Raw genomic sequence first — 19,685 nt, 5'->3', positions numbered from 1 at the left:
ATCACAAATGCAGACAGGGTTTTATGTTTACGCGGCGCAATGCAACGTAAAATGACAGTATAAGTCATTATAATCCGTAATTATTTCCCCACTGGGTGCAACAAATGCCTCGTTTATAATGGGTTTTAATGTTTTTGAATCGTCGCTCCGGCCGGACAGGGCATCACAGAATGGGAAGGGGCATAACATTTCCGTCACACACTTGAGGTATTCAGCCAATCACAACGCACTGGATAGCTGGCCAATCACAGCACATCTCGCTTTTCAGACCAATGAGTAAAAATCGACGCGTTTCAGAAAGGCGGGGCATAGAGGAGAAACAATAATGTACAGTATGTGGAAAATAATGTGTTTTTTTAACTTTAAACCGCATAAACACATTTCATTACACCAAATACACAAAATAATGTTATTTTTAGCAACATCATATGACCCCTTTAACACAGCGATGCAAGTTCTCATTGCTCAACTAAAATTCCTCTCCGCCATTCAGCTGCAGTTAAATGAATTTTCAAACTATGCATTGATAAGGGTAAATGCTTATAGGGTTACACACTCAGATGCAAGCTGGGCACATTTTTGCTGCAGAGATTGAATTAAGTTGGGATGGAGATGGGGTGGGAGTGGGGGTGGAGAACGAGAGCAGGAGCATTACAGAGAGTTTACAGGCTCCGGAGGAGAATAATACCAGATAAAGGATGGATGAGCCAGACTCGGAGGCTGAGGAAAGTCATGCTGCATTAGGGGTCACAGGTCAGCCGCTCTGTATCCGCTAAATGCTTTGACTTACACTACAGCCAAGCAGGAGGGCATGCTGTTTCCAAATTAGTTTGTCAGGCTAACAGCATGCTGATGTCATCCTGGTGTAAAGGAGACAGTGAGGAGGATATAGCTGTGTTCCTAAAGCTTCACTGACGGGAGAATGAATCACTAGCATATATATGATTTATATGATATATATATATTCATTCATTTATTTTTAACTTAATGTTTTATGATTTTTATTTTTCTAATATTTATCATGTATGTGTTTATGTACACTGTTTAAAGGTTTTTTAAATTAATAAGTCTCTTATGCTCACCAAGGCTGAATTTATTGGATCAAAAATACAGTAATAATTAGGAAATATTTTGAACAATATAAAATAATTGTTTTCTGTTTTATTATAATTTCAAATGTAATTTATTCCTGTTAATTTATTCCATTTGTTCCATTAATATATTCCATTAATACACTCTTCAGTGTCACATTAACCCTATGAGAAATCATTCTAATATGCTGATTTGTTGCTCACAAAATGCTGATAATGCTTTTGCTGCTTAATGTTTTTCTGGAAACTGTAATACATTTTTTTCAGGATTCTTTGTTGAATAGAAAGTTCAACAGAACAGCATTTATTTTAAATAGAAACCTTTTGTGACATTATAAATGAGTTTATTGTCACTTTTTATCAGTTTAATGCATCCTTGATTAATACAAGTACTAATTTCTTTAAAAAAGTAGTTGTTATAGTAATGGTTGTTGAATGGTAGTGTGCATGTTTATAACATATGAACATATAGTGGCCCAAAACTTCAGATATCTAATGCAATGAAATTCATAACTGCCTGAATGAATGCAGTTTTGTCTCTCTCACTGATTCAGGTCGAGCCCAATAACCTGTAGATGGTGTGTATTGTGGGTTGAGGGGTTGAACTTGAAAACAGTGAAGTAATTTGTTATCTCACAATCGATGCTTAAATCAGTAAGATAGATAACATATTGATTTTTTAGAGGTAGAGTTATTGATCAGATATGAAATAAAAGATCAAGGTCTCTTATTTTTTAAACCTCTTTTTGCAACATTAACTGTCACATTGTTTAGACACAACAGGGTCAGATTTTATTTTGATTAATGTTGTTGAAAGACAATGTTATATTCCAGATAAATTATATAATAATAAATAATCTGTCTTTATTTTTATTCTTGTTCTGGTTGTTCTGTCCTCTTCCCACTGTACCTGTGGTTTGGTTTCCTCTTCATCTTTGTAGAAGTAGAGCTGGTCAGCTCGAAGCACGAACCAGCGCAGCTGCCAGTTCTTCATGATGCTGCGCTGTTTCTTAAGCCAGCCCGCTTTTAACATCCTGTCTTGGAGGCTGGGGGATGATGGCCTGCGGGAGAGCTCCCCCATGACCATGCTCTTAGACCTAGCTGAGAAAGTAAACACAAACACATACACATACATTCAAACATGTTAGGTTAGATTTCATGTCACATTTATAGTAGATTCCCATTCTGCTCATCTAAACCAAGTGAATTAGCCTCCACTAGTCTGGACAAGTATATACACAGAACGCACATAAAAAACGCATAGATGCATTTGGCAATGCAAGCAATTTGCCCACCTCTGCTGAAAACAAGATGTATCATGCATGCCTTATGACAGGCTTCTCAGTGATGCGAAAGCCCATTTTTTTTGGCTTATTCATGAATTTAAATTCCCCTTGTGTTGACCAGAGACAACCACAAACCACAACAAAGCAGATGAGATTGGGCAGCTGTATTTGAGAGGCATGCCCAGTGTCACAAGCAGCTGCTTTATGCTCGTGGGCCGGAAGGGAAAAAAATCAATCCTTGTTTTCCTGTGTGCTGAGAGCAGCAGGATAGCAGAAAACATGAGAGTGCACTCCCTAGCTTTCTTTGTACAGCTGTGTTTAGGATCACTCTGGATTTTTTTTAGCCTTTATCAGAGTGGCCTACAGTTGCTGGGACATTCCCACTATGCTGTTTTTCATGTGCTGAGAACATGTCTTAAAAATATTAAAATTATATATTAAAAATAAATAAATAAATAAACTTTTTAAAAATTGGAATTAACCATATTAATTTGTTTTCATTTTATTACATTTTCACAATTAAGTGAACATATTATGAATTTTAAATGATTTTATTACTTTAGTTATAATGCCAATTTAATGTAATTTTAATGCTAATAATAATTATTGCAATTATATTTTATTTATATGCTAATATATACTATAGTATAATATATTAAGAAAAAAAATCTATATTATTTTGTCCTTTTTTCAGCTGAAATGTGTTTTTTAAATTGCTGAATGTTTTTATTTATTTATTGGAAATATTATAATATTTGTATAATATAATATGATAATCAAATTTCCATTTTTTTTTTTTTTTTTTTTTTTTTTTTTTGGTATTATTTGGTTTGTGTCACTGTCTGCTCTGTTTTATAAAATTACATATATTATTAAAAATTTTAAAATTGTTACAAATATAAAACAAGTATTTCAAAATATATATAAATATATAAAATTACTGTATATTAACCAGTAAAATTATAATTATAAATATATAATTATACTTCCTTAAATTACAACACAAGTATATTCTTTCTATGTTACAGAGTTAAAAAGGTACTGCATAACAGCAAAGAACCGACCGCTCCTTAGCCTGAAGGGCTGCAAACGCTGCCACTCTGATTAAATGACTGTAAGTAATGGAAGCCTCATCAGAGTTAATGTACACCTCACAGCCTCATGGAGAGAGAAAGAGTGACAGAGCACAAATGGGAGGGAAGAGGGTGGGAGAAAAGCCCCTAAAATGATCTAGCTCTTTGAACAGCAGTCTCCAGGGACACACAGAATGGTGTTTCTCCTTATTACCCATAAACCTATAGCGGCCAACTCTCAATAACAAGCAGGTTGCCGACCGGGCAGAGCATTCGGCGTCAGAATTTTCCTCCATTTGTCTGATTTTCTGCTTATGTGACATGTTCAGTCTAAAAATACTGGAAGTCTGACCAGGCCCATGCATATTTCATTTAGACTCATTTTTTAAATGACAAAAGAGCCTTTTTTATGTGTCTGCTCCTTAAATATTCTTTCAGGGCACTGGTACTGAATATGAAGACTTGTTAAAAATCATCAAGAATTAATATGAACAATTAATCTCTGCCTGAAATGATCATCCTGCTTACAATAGTCCCGTAATAAAGAGTTTCGTACAAGACATGTTTTATGAGGACACCTTGAGTATGGCATGAGGAACAGAATAATAATGAATCTTGTGTAGCTCCTAGTTTTTTTTTGATTATTTCTTAGTTCCACTAAGGGCTTGAATCCAGCTCTATTATTACCATCTTGCAGATTGGTTTATTTACAGTAAACTTAAAAATAATGCAAAATGCAAGTGAATAAATAGATCCATAATGACTTCATTTTTCCACTGGTAATATGTCTAAAAACATCTAATGTTAACATGTAATGTAACAGTAAAGGAACATGTAAATAAATCAAAGTAGACAGATTTAAATATATAAAAATTATGCTATCTGTCATACTTCCTGATAACAATTTACACATAAGTACAGCACAAAACTGAAAAGGCAATTGCCTTTTAATTTAGCCCACCTAATATTCTGACACTCAGAGTGAAATATCACTGCAAATGAAACCTGGCAGTGTCTTTGAGCCTGCTGTGCTGGAATATGTGCTGTAGCAGCTTAAAACACAGCAAACCCAATACCCTCATCAAAAGTGACACAATCCATATGCAAGATGATAAATGCAGAGCCCAGCAGACAGTGTGCTTCAAATGCTCCTGTTTGCTTTATGTTGCACAGCAGGGCAGAAATCAATTCACAAATAGCATTTTGCAGGAGAAATAATCAGGAAAAACCATGCAATTATTATCAATTCAACTTTAAAAATGATATTGCACCTGTTTTGTACATGGAATTGATGGTAACATTGTACAGTAAGGTTCAATCCATTACCATTAGTTAATGCATTAGGTATTATAAACTAACAATGAAGTATATGTATTAGTATATCATTTATTAATGTAAGTTCATATTAATTTACAAATATACTGTTGTTTAAATATACTATTGTCCATTCACAATACTGTGGTAATTTATACAGCTGTTAAAAATGCATTAATATATGTGGAAATTAACATTGACTTCATTGGAAATTAACATTAATATGGATAAATGCTGTAAAATTATTATTTTTTTTTTGTAACCATTTACAATGTCAGCAAGTGTGTGATGCATATTGTGTTAAAAACTGTTCAGAATCTAAAAATTGTATAGTGCTTTAGTTTTAACTTTAAGCATTAACTTTAGTAAATTTTTTAACTTCATGATACCTAAAGCATTAACTAAAGTTAAAGGGTTAGTTCACCCAAAAATGAAAATTAGGCTGCGTTTTACTTACCCCCGAGGCATCCTAGGTGTATATGACTTGCTTCTTTCAGACGAATCCAGTCGGAGTTATATTAAAAATTGTCTTTGATCTTTCAAGCTCTATCATTGCAGTCAGCGGGTGTTGCATTGCTTCAGTCCAAAAGAAGTTAAATAAAAATCGCCCATCCATAAAAAAAGTGTCTCACATGGCTCCGGGGGGTGAACAAAGGCCTTCTGTAGCGAATCGATGTGTTTTTGTAAGAAAAATATCCATATTCAAAACGTAATGATCACTTTAATGTAGCTTGCACCAACAGTTGTACACAGAAGCAATTCCGGGAGCATGAGGTATGAGGTCAGCGTTGCGCATGCGTCTCGTGAAAACCAATGTTTGTTTACAGGATCAAAGGAAGCAAAGTTTCCTTACTTTAGCAAAGGAAAACCAGTCTCCTCTTGGCTTATATCGAAATCCTCTGACATTCTTCTTTACAAATCCTCGTTTTGTACTTCTAATTGTACTTCTAAGTGATATGCCGGCAGCCATATCACCCTGTAGCCCAAGACTGGTTACCCACTGAAGCTAAGCAGGGCTGAGCCTGGTCAGTAGCTGTATGGGAGACCTCCTGGGAAAACTAGGTTGCTGCTGGAAGAGGTGTTAGTGAGGCCAGCAGGGGGTGCTCACCCTGTGGTCTGTGTGGGTCCTAACGCCCCAGTATAGTGACAGGGACACTATACTGTCAACAAGCACCGTCCTTCGGATGAGACGTTAAACCGAGGTCCTGACTCTCTGTGGTCATTAAAAATCCTGGCCAAATTTGCCCATTGGCCTCTGATCATCATGGCCTCCTAACAATCCCCATATCTGCTGATTTGCTTCATCACTCTGTCTCCTCTCCACCAATAAGCTGGTGTGTGGTGGGAGTTCTGGCGCACTATGGCTGCCGTCACATCATCCAGGTGGGTTCAAGTGATTATTATGTTTTGAATATGGATATTATTCTTACAAAAACGCATCGATTCGCTACAGAAGGCCTTTGTTCACCCCCCGGAGCCATGTGAGACACTTTTTTTATGGATGGGCAATTTTTATTGAAGTTATTTTGGACTGAAGCAATGCAACACCCGCTGAGTGACATTAAACAGCTTGAAAGATCAAAGACAATTTTTAATATAACTCCGACTGGATTCGTCTGAAAGAAGAAAGTCATATACACCTAGGATGCCTCGGGGGTGAGTAAAACGCAGCCTAATTTTAATTTTTGGGTGAACTGAACCTTTAACTAGTTAAAACTTATTGTACAGTATTATCTGATCAATAAAGTTATAAGATATGTACGTAGATGTATACATTTAATTTGCATTATATGACATGTAAGCCATGATTGCCAGCAAGCTTTTACTCATATAGGTGAAACTGTTTGACATTCAGTTGTTATGATTTATTACACCCTTGATTCTAAGTGTTGAAACTACAATTCATTATAGACCAAGAATAGAATGTAAGTTCATGTGCAGAAAAATGGCATTGGCATAATTACAATTATTCTTGACTTATCTCCATCATGTACTGTACACTCTTGAAAATAAAGGTTCTTTATTGGCAATGATGGTTCTAAGAAGAACCTTTAACATCATTGAACCTTTCCGTTCCACAAAAGGCTCTTTATAGTGAAAAAACATTCTCATTATTAAAATGTTCTTCACACTAAGAAAAAATGGATCTTTAAGAACTCTATTTTGGGGAACCCAAAAATCATTCTTATGGCATTGCTGCAAACACCATCTTTATTTTTAAGATTGTATAAAAAAAAATCCCCCAAAAAACATCAGGCATCATCAGCATGTGTCAGGATCCAAATCATGACTTCCTGGTTAAGGAGTGTGACACAAAGCCAAAGACCACTTACACTCATTAACCATTAATCAAGCTGAAAGATGTTACTAAGCAACCACCCAGTCTATTGGATCACTGCCATGGAGATATATAGTCCTCAACAGCCCATCACTGAGCTGTGAGATCAGCGAACTAGCGGAGCAGGAGCCGGTACTGAGCGCAGCTAATGCAGCCAGAAGAGGGTGTTGCTACGGATGGGAATGCAGGTCACTGATGCTGAGAAACAGCAGTGAGAATTAAAGGTCTTACCTCTCCTGGACTGTCTAAGCTTGGGACTTAGCATGGTGTTCATAGCTGAGCAACACTGTCCTCCATCCACATGTTGGGATCCGCACTCTACTCTCCTCCTGAGCCTCGCCCTATTGAACCTCTTCCGCCTGCTCTGGACAGCATCTGTCTACCTCCCTCCCTTCCTCACTCTCTCCCTCCCCCTTTCATGTCCCACTACCCCACTGCACTGAGCGGCTCGCTTCCCGGGCCCCTCCCACCCTCATCATGCAGAGGCAGCTGGAGGAGAGAGACCTCTTACACACGCTCAGATCCACCCTTACCCATAATGCATTATTTATCCCACACCACCCAAATTAATTCCACTTTGGACCAGCCATTAAAGGCCTGGATGATTACACTCAATAATTCAGTGAAGCAGAAACAGAAGGGCTTCTGCCATTTCTCCCCCTTCGCTTTCCCTCCTAATTGGTTCTTTAGTATGGTGACTGTATCTGCATGTGCTTGTGTGTACTATTTTATGTGCTTCTCTATTTCTCTCCTTCACTCTATGTTCACCTTTTCACCATCTGGCTTTTGTGCATTTCAGATCACTTCCAAAAAACAGCTGTTAAAGGGTTAGTTTGGCCAAAAATTTTAATTCTGTCATTATTTACTCACCCTCATGGGTGAGTAAAAACTCATATACCTTTTTTTTTTTAATAATTTTCTGATATTTTCCATAAAACAAGCTCAAAAAAGTAGTCTACCTATATATGATTTGTGTGCTATTTATAGAATTTTCTGAAAATAAAATGGGAATATACTGTACTGCAAAATTAATTTAGCTATTTTTATGGTGATTTTGTCATTTTTGGAGGTGACAGACATGGCCATTATGTCATTTATGAAAAGAGCTGCATATAATTCTAAAGATAGAAATATAATAGAAAAACAACAACATGGGCATGGAAAAACATGAGGGTGAGTAAATAGCATATTTTTCTTTTTAGGTAAACTAATCCTTTGAATTTTTATTCATCTTTCATTTTGCTATAACTGTATTATTAGGATCTAGTAGTTGCTTTGATAATGAATTTATTTAAAAAATGGTTTCCTAAAATAAATCCCCAGTAACACTTTTCACAGCGTCCATGTTACACATAGTACATTTCACAACAACTGCAACAGTAATAATGCTCTGATTGCAAAACTACATGGTGACTGTACATCAGAAGATCTGAGATTTCATTTAAAAAGTTTATGCTGAAAGGCTCACAGTGACAGCTACTATATAGACAAATCCACTAATTACTTATTAACAATGAGGCATTCCAGAAAGCATCCACAATATACTACATACTGTACATAGTCATTGGTCATATAAATGTTATGAATTGTAGAAAATTTTTGCCATTCATACTGTGATACGCATCAAGTTGTTGCAATCACATTACAATAAAGAACACTTTCAGTCAAATAAGATGATTTAAAAAAACTCACTTAATTACCTAAAAATCTCCATCATCTCTCCATCGCAGTAAACACTCCGAGTTGTACATCAGGGCTTACAATTTAACATATTCACATATGGCATTTGAAAATAACCACCTCAAATATCTGTAGAAGTAAAAGGAGAACTAGTTATAAGTGTAAAGTTCACCAATGTGACATCTAGCCAGAGGCTCCCACTTAATATCTTAAGGAACTGAGGGGAGGAGAATGATTTGCCAAGAATTTATCACATTTCATAAATCCACGTCTTAAAGAAAAATGAGAAATGAGATCAGTATTTTTACATTCGCTACTCTAGATTAACTAAATTCTAGCTAAAAATATGTGCTTAACTGCATAATAAAGGGGAAATTTCCAAAAGCTGAGAGGTGTAAAATCACAAGAAGATTGGTAGATTGACGGAGACATCTAAGGAAATGACGACTGCTAATGCAGAAGTGAAAACAGCAGTGCAGTGTGCAAGTGCCTCTTATTATGGCCTTAGTTGGATGTTTTCCTACACTTAATACTGCACTCTAAAAAATGCTGGGTTGTTTCATCCAAATTTTGGGTCAAATATGGACAAACCCAACCGTTGGGTTACATTTTTACATTACATTTTTAACCCAAAAGTTGGGTTACTCCATATTTGACCCAAAATTTGGATGAAACAACCCAGCATTTTTTAGAGTGTGATTAAACAAATGCAATAAATGAAGAGCAACAATATCAAGTCAAGGTTTATTGTTGCTTTTTTGCAGAGTGGTATGTATAACAGTATTGCTTTATGGAGTCGAGCCAAGGGCAGTGTAAATTGTGTGATTGCCCTGGAAAAGTCATGTAATATTACGTGTAAATACCGATACAGGAGGAAAATTCTTTTTGACTTGAAAATCAAAATGTTTCAAAATGTAATTCAGACTCCAAGTATAAGCCTGCAACCATCATTAAAATACAAATCATCCAGGCCGAGTCTAGCGTGGGACCAAATAAACTAGCAATTAGACTGAATTATCATTTAATTTAATAATAGATATAGAGGGAATGAAGATGAGCACATGATGCACTGATTCACTGTGAAAGACTGAGGAGTTTTCGACTCATAGGGAAAGAAATGCCTCGTACAGATAAAAAAGGTTGTCTTAAGAAAATACAATAAACAGCCTGAATCAAACCCTGGACTTGGATGTCCCATGAATAACCTTGAATGTGAGATTGAATATGCTCTCTTGCATTAGCAGGACTTTGCCACAATAGTATCAAAATGCCTTTACTCATTGCCATGTCACTTAGACCAATGATATAGGTCTGCAGATTCCCCCCTGCATGGTTTTACTGCAGCAAAATCAATGGAAAATTAGCAGCAGACTATACAGGCCTTGCAGATGATTAATGATGGACAACCATCTTAAAAGCAGGGCTGGGAATGCAGCGTGAGAGGCTTCACAATCCTAATGCTCAAATTGATGTTACAAAACAAATGTTCTAATCTTTATTTTGTAGAATAACAAAATCAAATACTTTATCCCAATATAATATGCTAATAAATGACTGGACATCCATTTTCAGTGCGTTGTTTTTGCAAAAACATCATGTACAGATTTATTTTTTACTTCAAAATATTAAATGAAAAATCAAACTATAAATTTACACTAAAAGACATTTATTTAAAATGTTTCTTATTAAAAAAAAATACAGATACAGTTATGGCAAGGCAAGGCAGCAGTGACCTTTGTTTATGTAAAGCACTATTACGAAGATTTATAATTTAGGTAATGTCATTTTTGTTTTTGTTTATTTTTACAAACTATGGGAGTCTCAAATTAACAATCTTCCCTGAAAATGAAGGCTGGAATGCACTATACAATTTTTAGATTCTGAACAGTTTTTAACACAATATGCATTACACACTTGCTGACATTGTAAATGGTTAAAAAACAAAACAAAACTGGGCATCATACACTAAACGACTAAGGATCGCATTGACTTAAAAAAAAACTAACTCTCGCAGAAACATGCACCTCATTGCTAGGAGATGCATGAGAAATGAAAACATCAGCGTGTTCTAAAATCAGCGCAAAATATCAATCATGTTTGATATTCTTTGAATGGATAAAATTGTAGTCTAAAGCTAGAAAATCTGAATCTGAGCCCATCATACACTACGGGACTGTGAAGTATGTAACAGAAGTTATATATTCCAGCCTTTATAAACAACAATAAGAGACTAAACTGTGATGTTGCTTGGAATTTCAAAACATCTCTATATACTGAAAGCCTGACTGTGCTCCTGTCTTCTCCCTTCAAGCAGAAAAGTGAGGATTGTTCCCAGCCGTTGTCTTTTAGAAGGCCCTTTGTGGTCATACCGCCTAAAATAGGTGGTGGTTCCCATGGAAATGGCATCAAGCTGCTCAACTAGCAACCATCCCACCCAGATCAGAGAGATGTTGTTGAACAGAGTCAGCAGGAGGACCGAGGCCTCTCTTCCCGCCACTGAGCCCCAGTCAGACATCTGCAAGCCTGAGAGTTTCAGGCAGAGGTAGTACACGGCACTGAGGATGAAGATGAGGTGAGCCATTACCATAGACATGATGAAGAGGATGAAGATGCGGTGGTTGTCTCGTCCCACACATTGATTGAGGAAGAGGCAGTGGTGGTCGTAGTCTTGGATGCACATGTCACACAAGCGGCAGTGTTTACAGTTGTCCACTTGGATCAACTGAAAGAAAATAGCTTGTGCACTTTTGAAATTTGAATTTTGATAATAATAATAATAATAATAATACATTTTAAAAATATATAATATTTGTACGTGGGGATTTAACTATCCAAAATGATTGGTTCAAACATAGACATTTAATGCTGTGAATAAATTAACTTCTTAAATCTCAATTTTCCAATCTCAAAATATGTTAGCAAACAGTTTAAGATCCAGTACTGATTATTATAATTACTGTATATTTTATAATTTGTATTACAAAATATATTATTATTATTATTATTATTAGCAAACAGATTAGGATCCAGCTCTGATTATTATTATTATTTTTTTTATTGTTTTTATTTATTATAAAACATTACTTTTATTAATTAAAAATATTGATTTAATTATTATTTGAAACAACACACAGCAATATTAAAATATATTAATTAAATAATTCAATTTGATTTAACCATCCAAAAATAGTTACAACCCTCCAAAGAAAACCATTTTGATCAAGTAAATTTGAAATGTTAGTCAGAAAAGAGATTCAGACCCAGTGCTCACCTCACAGTAAATACAGAATCTGTCCGGTCTCTTTCCGGCTTCTATTAAGTCTCCTATTCTGGAAAACTGGGAATCAGTGTCAGCTTCTTTGAGTTGTCCTGGATTCTGATTTAGAACTTTCCAAAAAAGTCCAACGAACACACAAAAATGGACAAGTGAAAAATTGAAGAGGGTATAAGCTGGCCAAAAACGTGAGCTGTCAAGGAATAATTGACAAAACAACCAAAAGATTTCAACTTTTGAAAGAGGTTGATTGACATAAGCTATTTGCAAAGGATATTAGGTAAAAATTTATAGAGAAAGCAAGCTGTGGAATGAATTACGCCCGCGGTCAGTGTTCCCAAGTACACAGGGTTTGGTAACCTAAAGTACAAATTTAAAAAGAGTAAAAAAATTAATTATGCAATCATCATCCTTTATATTATTAGTTATAAGCAATGCAATTTCCAATCACAACCCTCTAACCTTTGAAAGCTGCTCAGTCTATGATATTGAGAAAGAATGACTTTTGCCATACAAGGGAAAAGCACTGCAGAGAAGATAGCCCCATACTGACCAAGAGCTGCAGCTATAATGAGAACCACAGCCCCACTGAGAGACGGCAGCAGCAGCATCCAAAAGTACATGCCTGCAGAACAGACCATTACACAAATAAGCATTACAGCTGATGAATATCATTATACAACAAATCCAAAGGAAAAGAAACAATGATACCATATGAGTCCTTAGGAATCAGATCTTTTGGTCGTTGACTGAAATGCGTCAAAATCCTAGAGAGCTGCTGATGTCTACAGAAATATTAGAGAAAAAAAAGCAGATATAATCTTACTGGTCACAATTTAAACTTCCAAAGTAACAGTATTCACAAATAGAAAATACAATACTACATGATTTCCCTGATTTTCTTTAAATGTACCCTACTTAAAGCTATAGATTAATTGCAGTACAGATCAAGTAAAGTATTATTTAAGACTCCTGGTTTGACCATGTAATTTATTATTTTATTTAATTAAATTAATTTCATAAAATGTATACAAATATCCTAGCCTGTGACAACTCTGGGTAATATAAATAATAATAATAATAATAATAATTATTATTATTATTATTTATTTATTTAAAAAATAACTTTACATTTTCATTGATTCTCAACAGACCTAAATGTCTTCCCTTGATTACAGAGGTCTAGAGGTGTGAGGCCAGTGTGGTTTTTCATGTGTAAAATGTGGAGCCCGGCACTCTTCAGCAGTAGCCAGCACACTTCAATCATGCCTTTCTCTGCAGCCACGTGAAGTGCTGTCGCCCCCTGGTGGTCAACTGCCTCTGGTGTGCATCTCTGGTTAAAGATTTAGAGCAAAAACAACTGAAAATCAGAAAAGCAGCAAATATCATGCAAGCACTTCATGACCAAGAATTAGATTAAATACATATCTGAAGCAATAAACTGTGATTTCTGACTGTTATTGCATTGTACAAGATTAGCTTTATAGATATGAATATGATGATGCTGCAAAAATGTTCATTTTTGGGTGAACTATTCCTTTAAGGAAAATTTAAAACTTTGGAAGAGAAGAACTAACTGATTAATGGCATTGTTTTGATTCTCTCTCTCTCTAGGAATAGTAGAAGTGTAAAGGCTGGTTCTGAAAGTAAAAAATGTAATGAATTTCCACAGTGATAGGAGCAATTTATAGCAATTTTCAGGCATTCTGCATTCTCCTATCAGTATTTTGGTGTCCATTTCGTCCAGTTGTACCATGAAAGTGAACTACAAGCAATGCTGTAAAATAAAAGTGCTTACATTTGCTCTAAGGAGATAGCGGACTACGTCAGAATTGCCTGTGGAAGCTGCCAAATGCAGCGGAGTGACCTTATAGTTATCGGTATCAGTGAAACGGAACATTCCAGTCTCCCACAGGTACTGCGTGGCAATACTGAGAAAGAAAAAGAAAGAGAAAGAAAACATAGGGGAAAATATATTTGAGCATGCAGTATACACCAAAACTAATTATAATTCTTGTTTTGTTTTAACGTTTGACTGCCACTAGTGTAACAGGCCCAGTTACTTACACGCTTCCTCCACCGACTGCATGATGAAGAGACGTTTTCCCTTGCTCATCTACTATGTGTAAGTCTGCACCGTGCTGCATCATTTTGTGCATGATATAAATATTGCCATTTCTGTTAGAATAACAGTGCAGTACAGTAAACCCTCTTCATTGGACACTGGTGTAATGATCTTTCAGGAGAAGCAAAGTTTATGATGGATGTTTTAATTAAATTCACAAACATAAGATGGATGAGGTCTCTCGTACCTGCAAGCAAAGTGAAAAGGAGTTTGTCCTGCATCACAGGGAATGTTTGGATCAGCACCGCTGTTCAGCAGAAGCTCAGCCATTGGCCGGTTTCCATGAAGAGCAGCAAAGTGGAGGGCTGTGAAACCTCCCCAACCTGGGAAATTCAAAGAGTTTAGAACCACCATTAACCTTGAAACACAAATATTATTGTGCTGGGATAGGTTTTTGCATATCCAAAATTAGCATAGATATAACATCAGCTATAAAAGTTTATAGTCAAGTCAAAAATTTTTTTGTATAGTGCTTTTCACAATACACATTGTTTCAAAGCAGCTTTACAGTGTTTCATGATGTTAATGCCTAATTGTCCACATTTAGCAGTCTAGAGCTGGGCAATAGTATACTTGACATTTGATGACAACATAATCAAGCAGTTAAGAACAGAACTAATATTTGTTATTCCTAGTATGCAGTATTTGTAACCATTGTAAAGATGGAAATCGTATATAAAACATACAAGTATATTAAGATATATTTAAATGTTTCAGCATGTTTTTTTCCCCAAACGTTTTCTTGGGAATACCGTTTTTTTTTTTATTGTGTTAGTCTTTTATAATACTCATTTAGTAAACAAAAAGCCAGTTCCTTAATGACATAATCATCCAGGAAGTGACATCATATTTGGTGGGAAACCAGAAAAAAAAAAATAGTGCAAGTATTAGCAAATTATTTGATAAATTCTGTTATGTTTTGTGGTATTATTTGGCTTGCCTAACTTTTATAAAATTTTAGCCAGTTACATTATAGAAAACAATATTGTGTTATTAAAAACATTTCAAAGATGTCAAAATGTACAGTACTTTGTGTTGACATATCATAGATATGTACACGTAGATGCCTCATTAGATGGGCCACTATACGTAAGCCGGCCGCCATATTGGAAGGGTCAACTTGACGTCATTTACCATAATAATCAATGAATATTCGAAAACACGTTTATAACTTTTCAAAAAATACAATATAACACCTTGTAAACTGAGAGCCCGACAAGCTGTTTTCTGATGCACTTATTATTGACTAACAAATGTTACGTGTTGTTGTTGTGTAGACCTAACTAACACCATACAACAAGGTGAGTGCGTTAGCTAACACGACATTAAATGTTACCAGTGTTTTAAAACTCGTAATATTGAGTTAATACATTTAAAAACACAAACCAACACATTCTCACCTGTGAAAGGCTATCCCGTTTCTTCGGGAATTTAAATCCCGGCGGTTTTTACAACCATCGGCTCTGCAGGATTGTGGCATCTTTGAATATTCATTGATTATTATGGTGAATGACGTCAAGTTGACTGTTGCAAGATGGCGGACATGTCTACGTGCTTGGAGCTGTCGAATGAGGAATCTACTTATAGATATCTATGGTATATATAGGTTAAGACTTGAGACCTTTCACAGAAACCTCTCCCGTCTCTTTCTTTTCATAAACAAAATAATTGCAACACCGTAAATGATGAAAGCGGCATTAACATAGAGTTTCATGTTATTTAACAACATATAATTTTAAATGCCGAGCCTGGTAATCCTAGGAGAGTACCCTGACACGTAATTGTACATTTAAATGCTGACAACTAAACACTATCGTAACTGTTTAAGCTAATGTTAAAAAAATGGTCTTTGATCTTCCAAGATGTTTAATGGCAGTCGGCGGGTGTTGCAGTGCATCAGTCCAAATGAAGTGAAATAAAGCGCATGCATCCATAATAAAAAGTGCCTCAAACGGCTCCGGGGGGTGAACTGTCTTCACCGGACGCGACAGCTGTACAGAGATACCAATTTTAAATACATTTAGTAGCAGAGCTACTGCACGCGATTTTCAGTGGTGGAAATCCATTTATCCTTTGTTGAAACTGCCGCGTCGTCATGGAGGGCGCAGGTCACGGTTGTTTAGCAACGGCAGACACCACAAAAGCGCAAGCTCCCGAGCGCTTTGGAAAGAAGCAGAAAGCGGCGCAACTGGCATTTTCCCACGCGTTTTTAGGCGCGACGTGAACGGCCCCAAAGTCTGTCTACACTGGACGCGACAAAGCGACCGTTGCCAATCATTTGAACTTATATATAAAGTATACGTGCTACAGTGGTAAATTTATTCATCGCACAGACCAGTTTTTTTGTAGCACGTGCGACATATATGTCGCACTGTACAGCCCTGCTTGAGGGTGAGTAAATAATGGGCTAATTTTCATTTTTGGGTGAACTATCCCTTTAACCACTGATTTCTAGTTGTGTCCTCTTTTGGAAGGCCACACAAAGTAGTTTGGCATTCGCAACTAAACACACAGCATCTCCACAACATGGCAGCGCCAACAATACTACAGCGAAAATAAAAGTTACGCCTTCTTTCTTTGCATATACATTTGGGCGGTGTTATGCAAATCTTCCCACACAGTGACGTAGATACAGTATCTCACAGAAGTGAGTACACCCCTCACATTTTTGTAAATATTTTATTATATCTTTTCATGTGACAACACTGAAGAAATGACACTTTGCTACAATGTAAAGTAGTGAGTGTACAGCTTGTATAACAGTGTAAATTTGCTGTCCCCTCAAAATAACTCAACACACAGCCATTAATTTCTAAACCGCTGGCCACAAAAGTGAGTACACCCCTAAGTGAAAATGTCCAAATTGAGCTATTTGTAACACATTTTAGTACTTTTACTGTACTGAAGTATAATGTATAGCAAGTGCAGGAAGTCACAAAGTCTCATGTAATTTAAAAAATAAATAAATAATTAAGCAAAGACACCAACAGCCTAGAAGGGTTAATTATTTAAATACATAACTAGTTAACTACAAATTAAACAAGTTAATTATTAATGGTATAACAATTACATAATAATGCATTAAATATTTTGAAATATTTTTAGATTTAATTTAAAAACGTAAAAGATTTGTTTTTTTTTTAAGTTTTATCTTTAACTGTAGAAGCTGCTAAATAGACTTGCTGCTGTAGTTTTGTTACTCTGAATTTACTCTGAATCACTTAATGCACAGGTTTATTTCTGACATCGGCTCGTCAGATAGTTCGCTCCGTCTATTGCTACAGTTATTACCGTCAATCATAGCAGTGACTCGCAGAATAATTTAGAGGATTCACTGGCTTAATATTTTACGCTGCATTTGTCATTCCTGAAACAGTATACGGTAGTATATAGTATACAGTATGGACCTCTTAGACAAACAAAACTTTTCTTCAAATTGTGAATGGATTATGTAGAGAGATTTTGACAGTTAACCGGAAATGACTGAGCTGGCTTATCTAAAACCAGGAAGTAACCGTGCATATAGTTCATTGTGTAAATAATTAAGTTATAATTAATACATGTTAAATAACTTATTCAAGCTTGCAGAAACCACTTAAATCACAAATACATTTATAGAGCTCAAATGGTTAATTCCCTATTAATAATCAATAATTCCCTATTATTAATCATAATTGTAGTCAAAATACCAGTTGCTACAGGTAGTTGCAAATGTAAAACCATAATAAATGAGTATGAAATCTCCCGAAGTGAGTTTAGTATTTGTCTGTTTAATAATTCCCCTTTTTTAAATGATCGTGTTGACAATTCTGTATAGTATTTTGGAGAAAAATATACTATATGGTTATTATATGGTTAAATGTATGGTACATTTGTCGAAGGGTAGGACATCTTACACAGTGTAACAGCTATCGGAAACAGACTGGAAGGAAGAAGCATGCCTAATGAAACGACAAATGCATCAAAACGTATCGCACATCTAGGCATTTTCTTTAATCGATAGTATAGTGCATAAATAGATAATAAGCAAACGATAAGTGGGTGAAAGAATGGGGGGAAAAAACACTTACATGACGCTCTATTGACCTGAATAGGATCAGGAAGGTTCAAGTGAAATGCTAACGAAGGATAAGTAACAATCTCTGTCATCATCATCTGCCACTGTGGATCAATTACAGCCCCCTTTAAAACAAAAGACTCACCTTTTTGTTTCAAAACACCCCGATCCTGCTGTAATAAATGGGAAACTCGGTCGATCTCACCCCGTTGAATCGATTCAAATATACAACTTCCTGAAGACTGCAGCATTCTGCCACCATATATTTACGCCTTCTTCTGCAGGCTGAAGAAATTATTGGCCAACTGTAAGAAATTCATTATAAAAGGATATCTTAATTGGTCTGGTGCGGCGGAAAGGTCTACATCCACGATAATATTCTCCCGTTAGATTATCAGTCATTCGATAATTGAGCAAATCTGATAATCTGTAAATACGCTGTACTGATTTTATAGGAAACTCCGCCCTCTGGAGGTGGATGGGGTTTATGTTCAACCAATGAACGGAAGGGAGTGGAATGGCTAATGTTTCCTCTAGTGGGCGCTCGGCGGTCAAGGTGTTTTGCATCACTGAAGATAATCGTTTGAAATATGCAAAGTATTTAAATGCAAAGACTGGTACATAATATACAAATAAAACCTTACTTTAAAAAAAGTTTTAATTTGTTTCCATATGATGCAACCGCAAACGACTGTGATTGGTTCAGCTACACAAGCGCGGGGAAACGTCACAAGTACCACATGACAAGGTCACTAGTCTGCTACAGACGTCCTGATGAAATTGTACACCTAAATAACGCCACTGAAACTTAAATATTCATTAAGAAATAAATAGGAGTAAAGAAATAATATGACTCATCTTACTTGGCCAATTAGAACCAACCACTGACCGCTAAGCCTCGCCCATTATAACACATTTTCCCATTCTATCCACTCATTTCTCTGTTTTTAACATCTCACAGTCAATTTCAAAGTACAAATTAAAATGAGAGGCTAAAAATACTCTTAAATAGTAGAACATGTCCCATTATGCACAAAGTGAAGTTTGAGTATATAAACGTAATGTTTATACTGACAATATTTTAAATGTGAAAATTATCTAAACATATGAGTCTCTCAGATAATTGTACGACAATTTAATCTATTACATTGTTTAGTCATTAGGTGATTTTCATTGTTCTTATTTTAGAAATATTCTTTATATTTGTCTACAGCAGTGGTCGCCAACCCGTTGATCGCAATAACACCTAAAGTCAGACCATTCTGTTTTTGTTTTAAATCCTGAAATTAATCTAAATCAAATCAAAAACAACTGCCCGTGCAGATCATGATTAAAAAAATGCAGTGGTTGCCTCTAATTTAAAATGGCTAGATATTTTTGTTAAAACCAGTTTGTTTGTTATAAAGCAAATAGCCAATAAATAAATTTGCTTAAAAATCAGTATCAG

The 19,685-nt window shown here is 35.7% G+C and overlaps 2 protein-coding genes across 2 annotated transcripts in view; both read right to left on the bottom strand.

Annotated features, from left to right (window-relative positions):
- Positions 1 to 7,457, bottom strand: part of LOC107673870 (rho GTPase-activating protein 22-like) — a 30,466-nt gene extending 23,009 nt beyond the window's left edge. The window contains exons 1-2 of the mRNA XM_016467678.1: positions 7,334 to 7,457; positions 2,002 to 2,192 (exon numbers count right to left, since the gene is read on the bottom strand). Of these exons, the coding sequence (XP_016323164.1) occupies positions 2,002 to 2,192; positions 7,334 to 7,376 (234 nt within the window). The 5' untranslated portion in view covers positions 7,377 to 7,457. The remainder of the gene's footprint in view (positions 1 to 2,001; positions 2,193 to 7,333) is intronic.
- Positions 7,458 to 10,484: 3,027 nt separating this feature from the next.
- LOC107673964 (palmitoyltransferase AKR1) lies at positions 10,485 to 18,681 on the bottom strand. Its single transcript, XM_016467818.1, has 10 exons — positions 18,384 to 18,681; positions 14,369 to 14,504; positions 14,124 to 14,234; positions 13,855 to 13,987; positions 13,211 to 13,389; positions 12,768 to 12,841; positions 12,519 to 12,681; positions 12,334 to 12,416; positions 12,054 to 12,244; positions 10,485 to 11,504 (listed from the first exon to the last, which is right to left on the bottom strand). Exons 1-10 carry the CDS (start codon positions 18,487 to 18,489, stop codon positions 11,049 to 11,051), a joined length of 1,632 nt encoding a protein of 543 aa, XP_016323304.1. The 5' UTR covers positions 18,490 to 18,681; the 3' UTR covers positions 10,485 to 11,048.
- Positions 18,682 to 19,685: the final 1,004 nt, after the last annotated feature.

Source organism: Sinocyclocheilus anshuiensis, unplaced genomic scaffold, assembly GCF_001515605.1.
Source record: "Sinocyclocheilus anshuiensis isolate Anshui unplaced genomic scaffold, SAMN03320099.WGS_v1.1 scaffold292, whole genome shotgun sequence".
Lineage (NCBI taxonomy): Eukaryota > Metazoa > Chordata > Actinopteri > Cypriniformes > Cyprinidae > Sinocyclocheilus > Sinocyclocheilus anshuiensis.
This window is presented reverse-complemented; position numbering and strand designations above follow the sequence as displayed.

Coding starts and splice junctions, on each gene's coding strand:
- LOC107673964 (XM_016467818.1), bottom strand. CDS start 18,489: ATGCTGCAGTCTTCAGGAAGTTGTATATTTGAATCGATTCAACGGGGT. Junction 14,505..18,383: donor GGGTGTTTTGAAACAAAAAG/GTGAGTCTTTTG, acceptor TGAATTTCCCAG/GTTGGGGAGGTTTCACAGCC. Junction 13,390..13,854: donor GCTATCTCCTTAGAGCAAAT/GTAAGCACTTTT, acceptor ATCTTTAACCAG/AGATGCACACCAGAGGCAGT.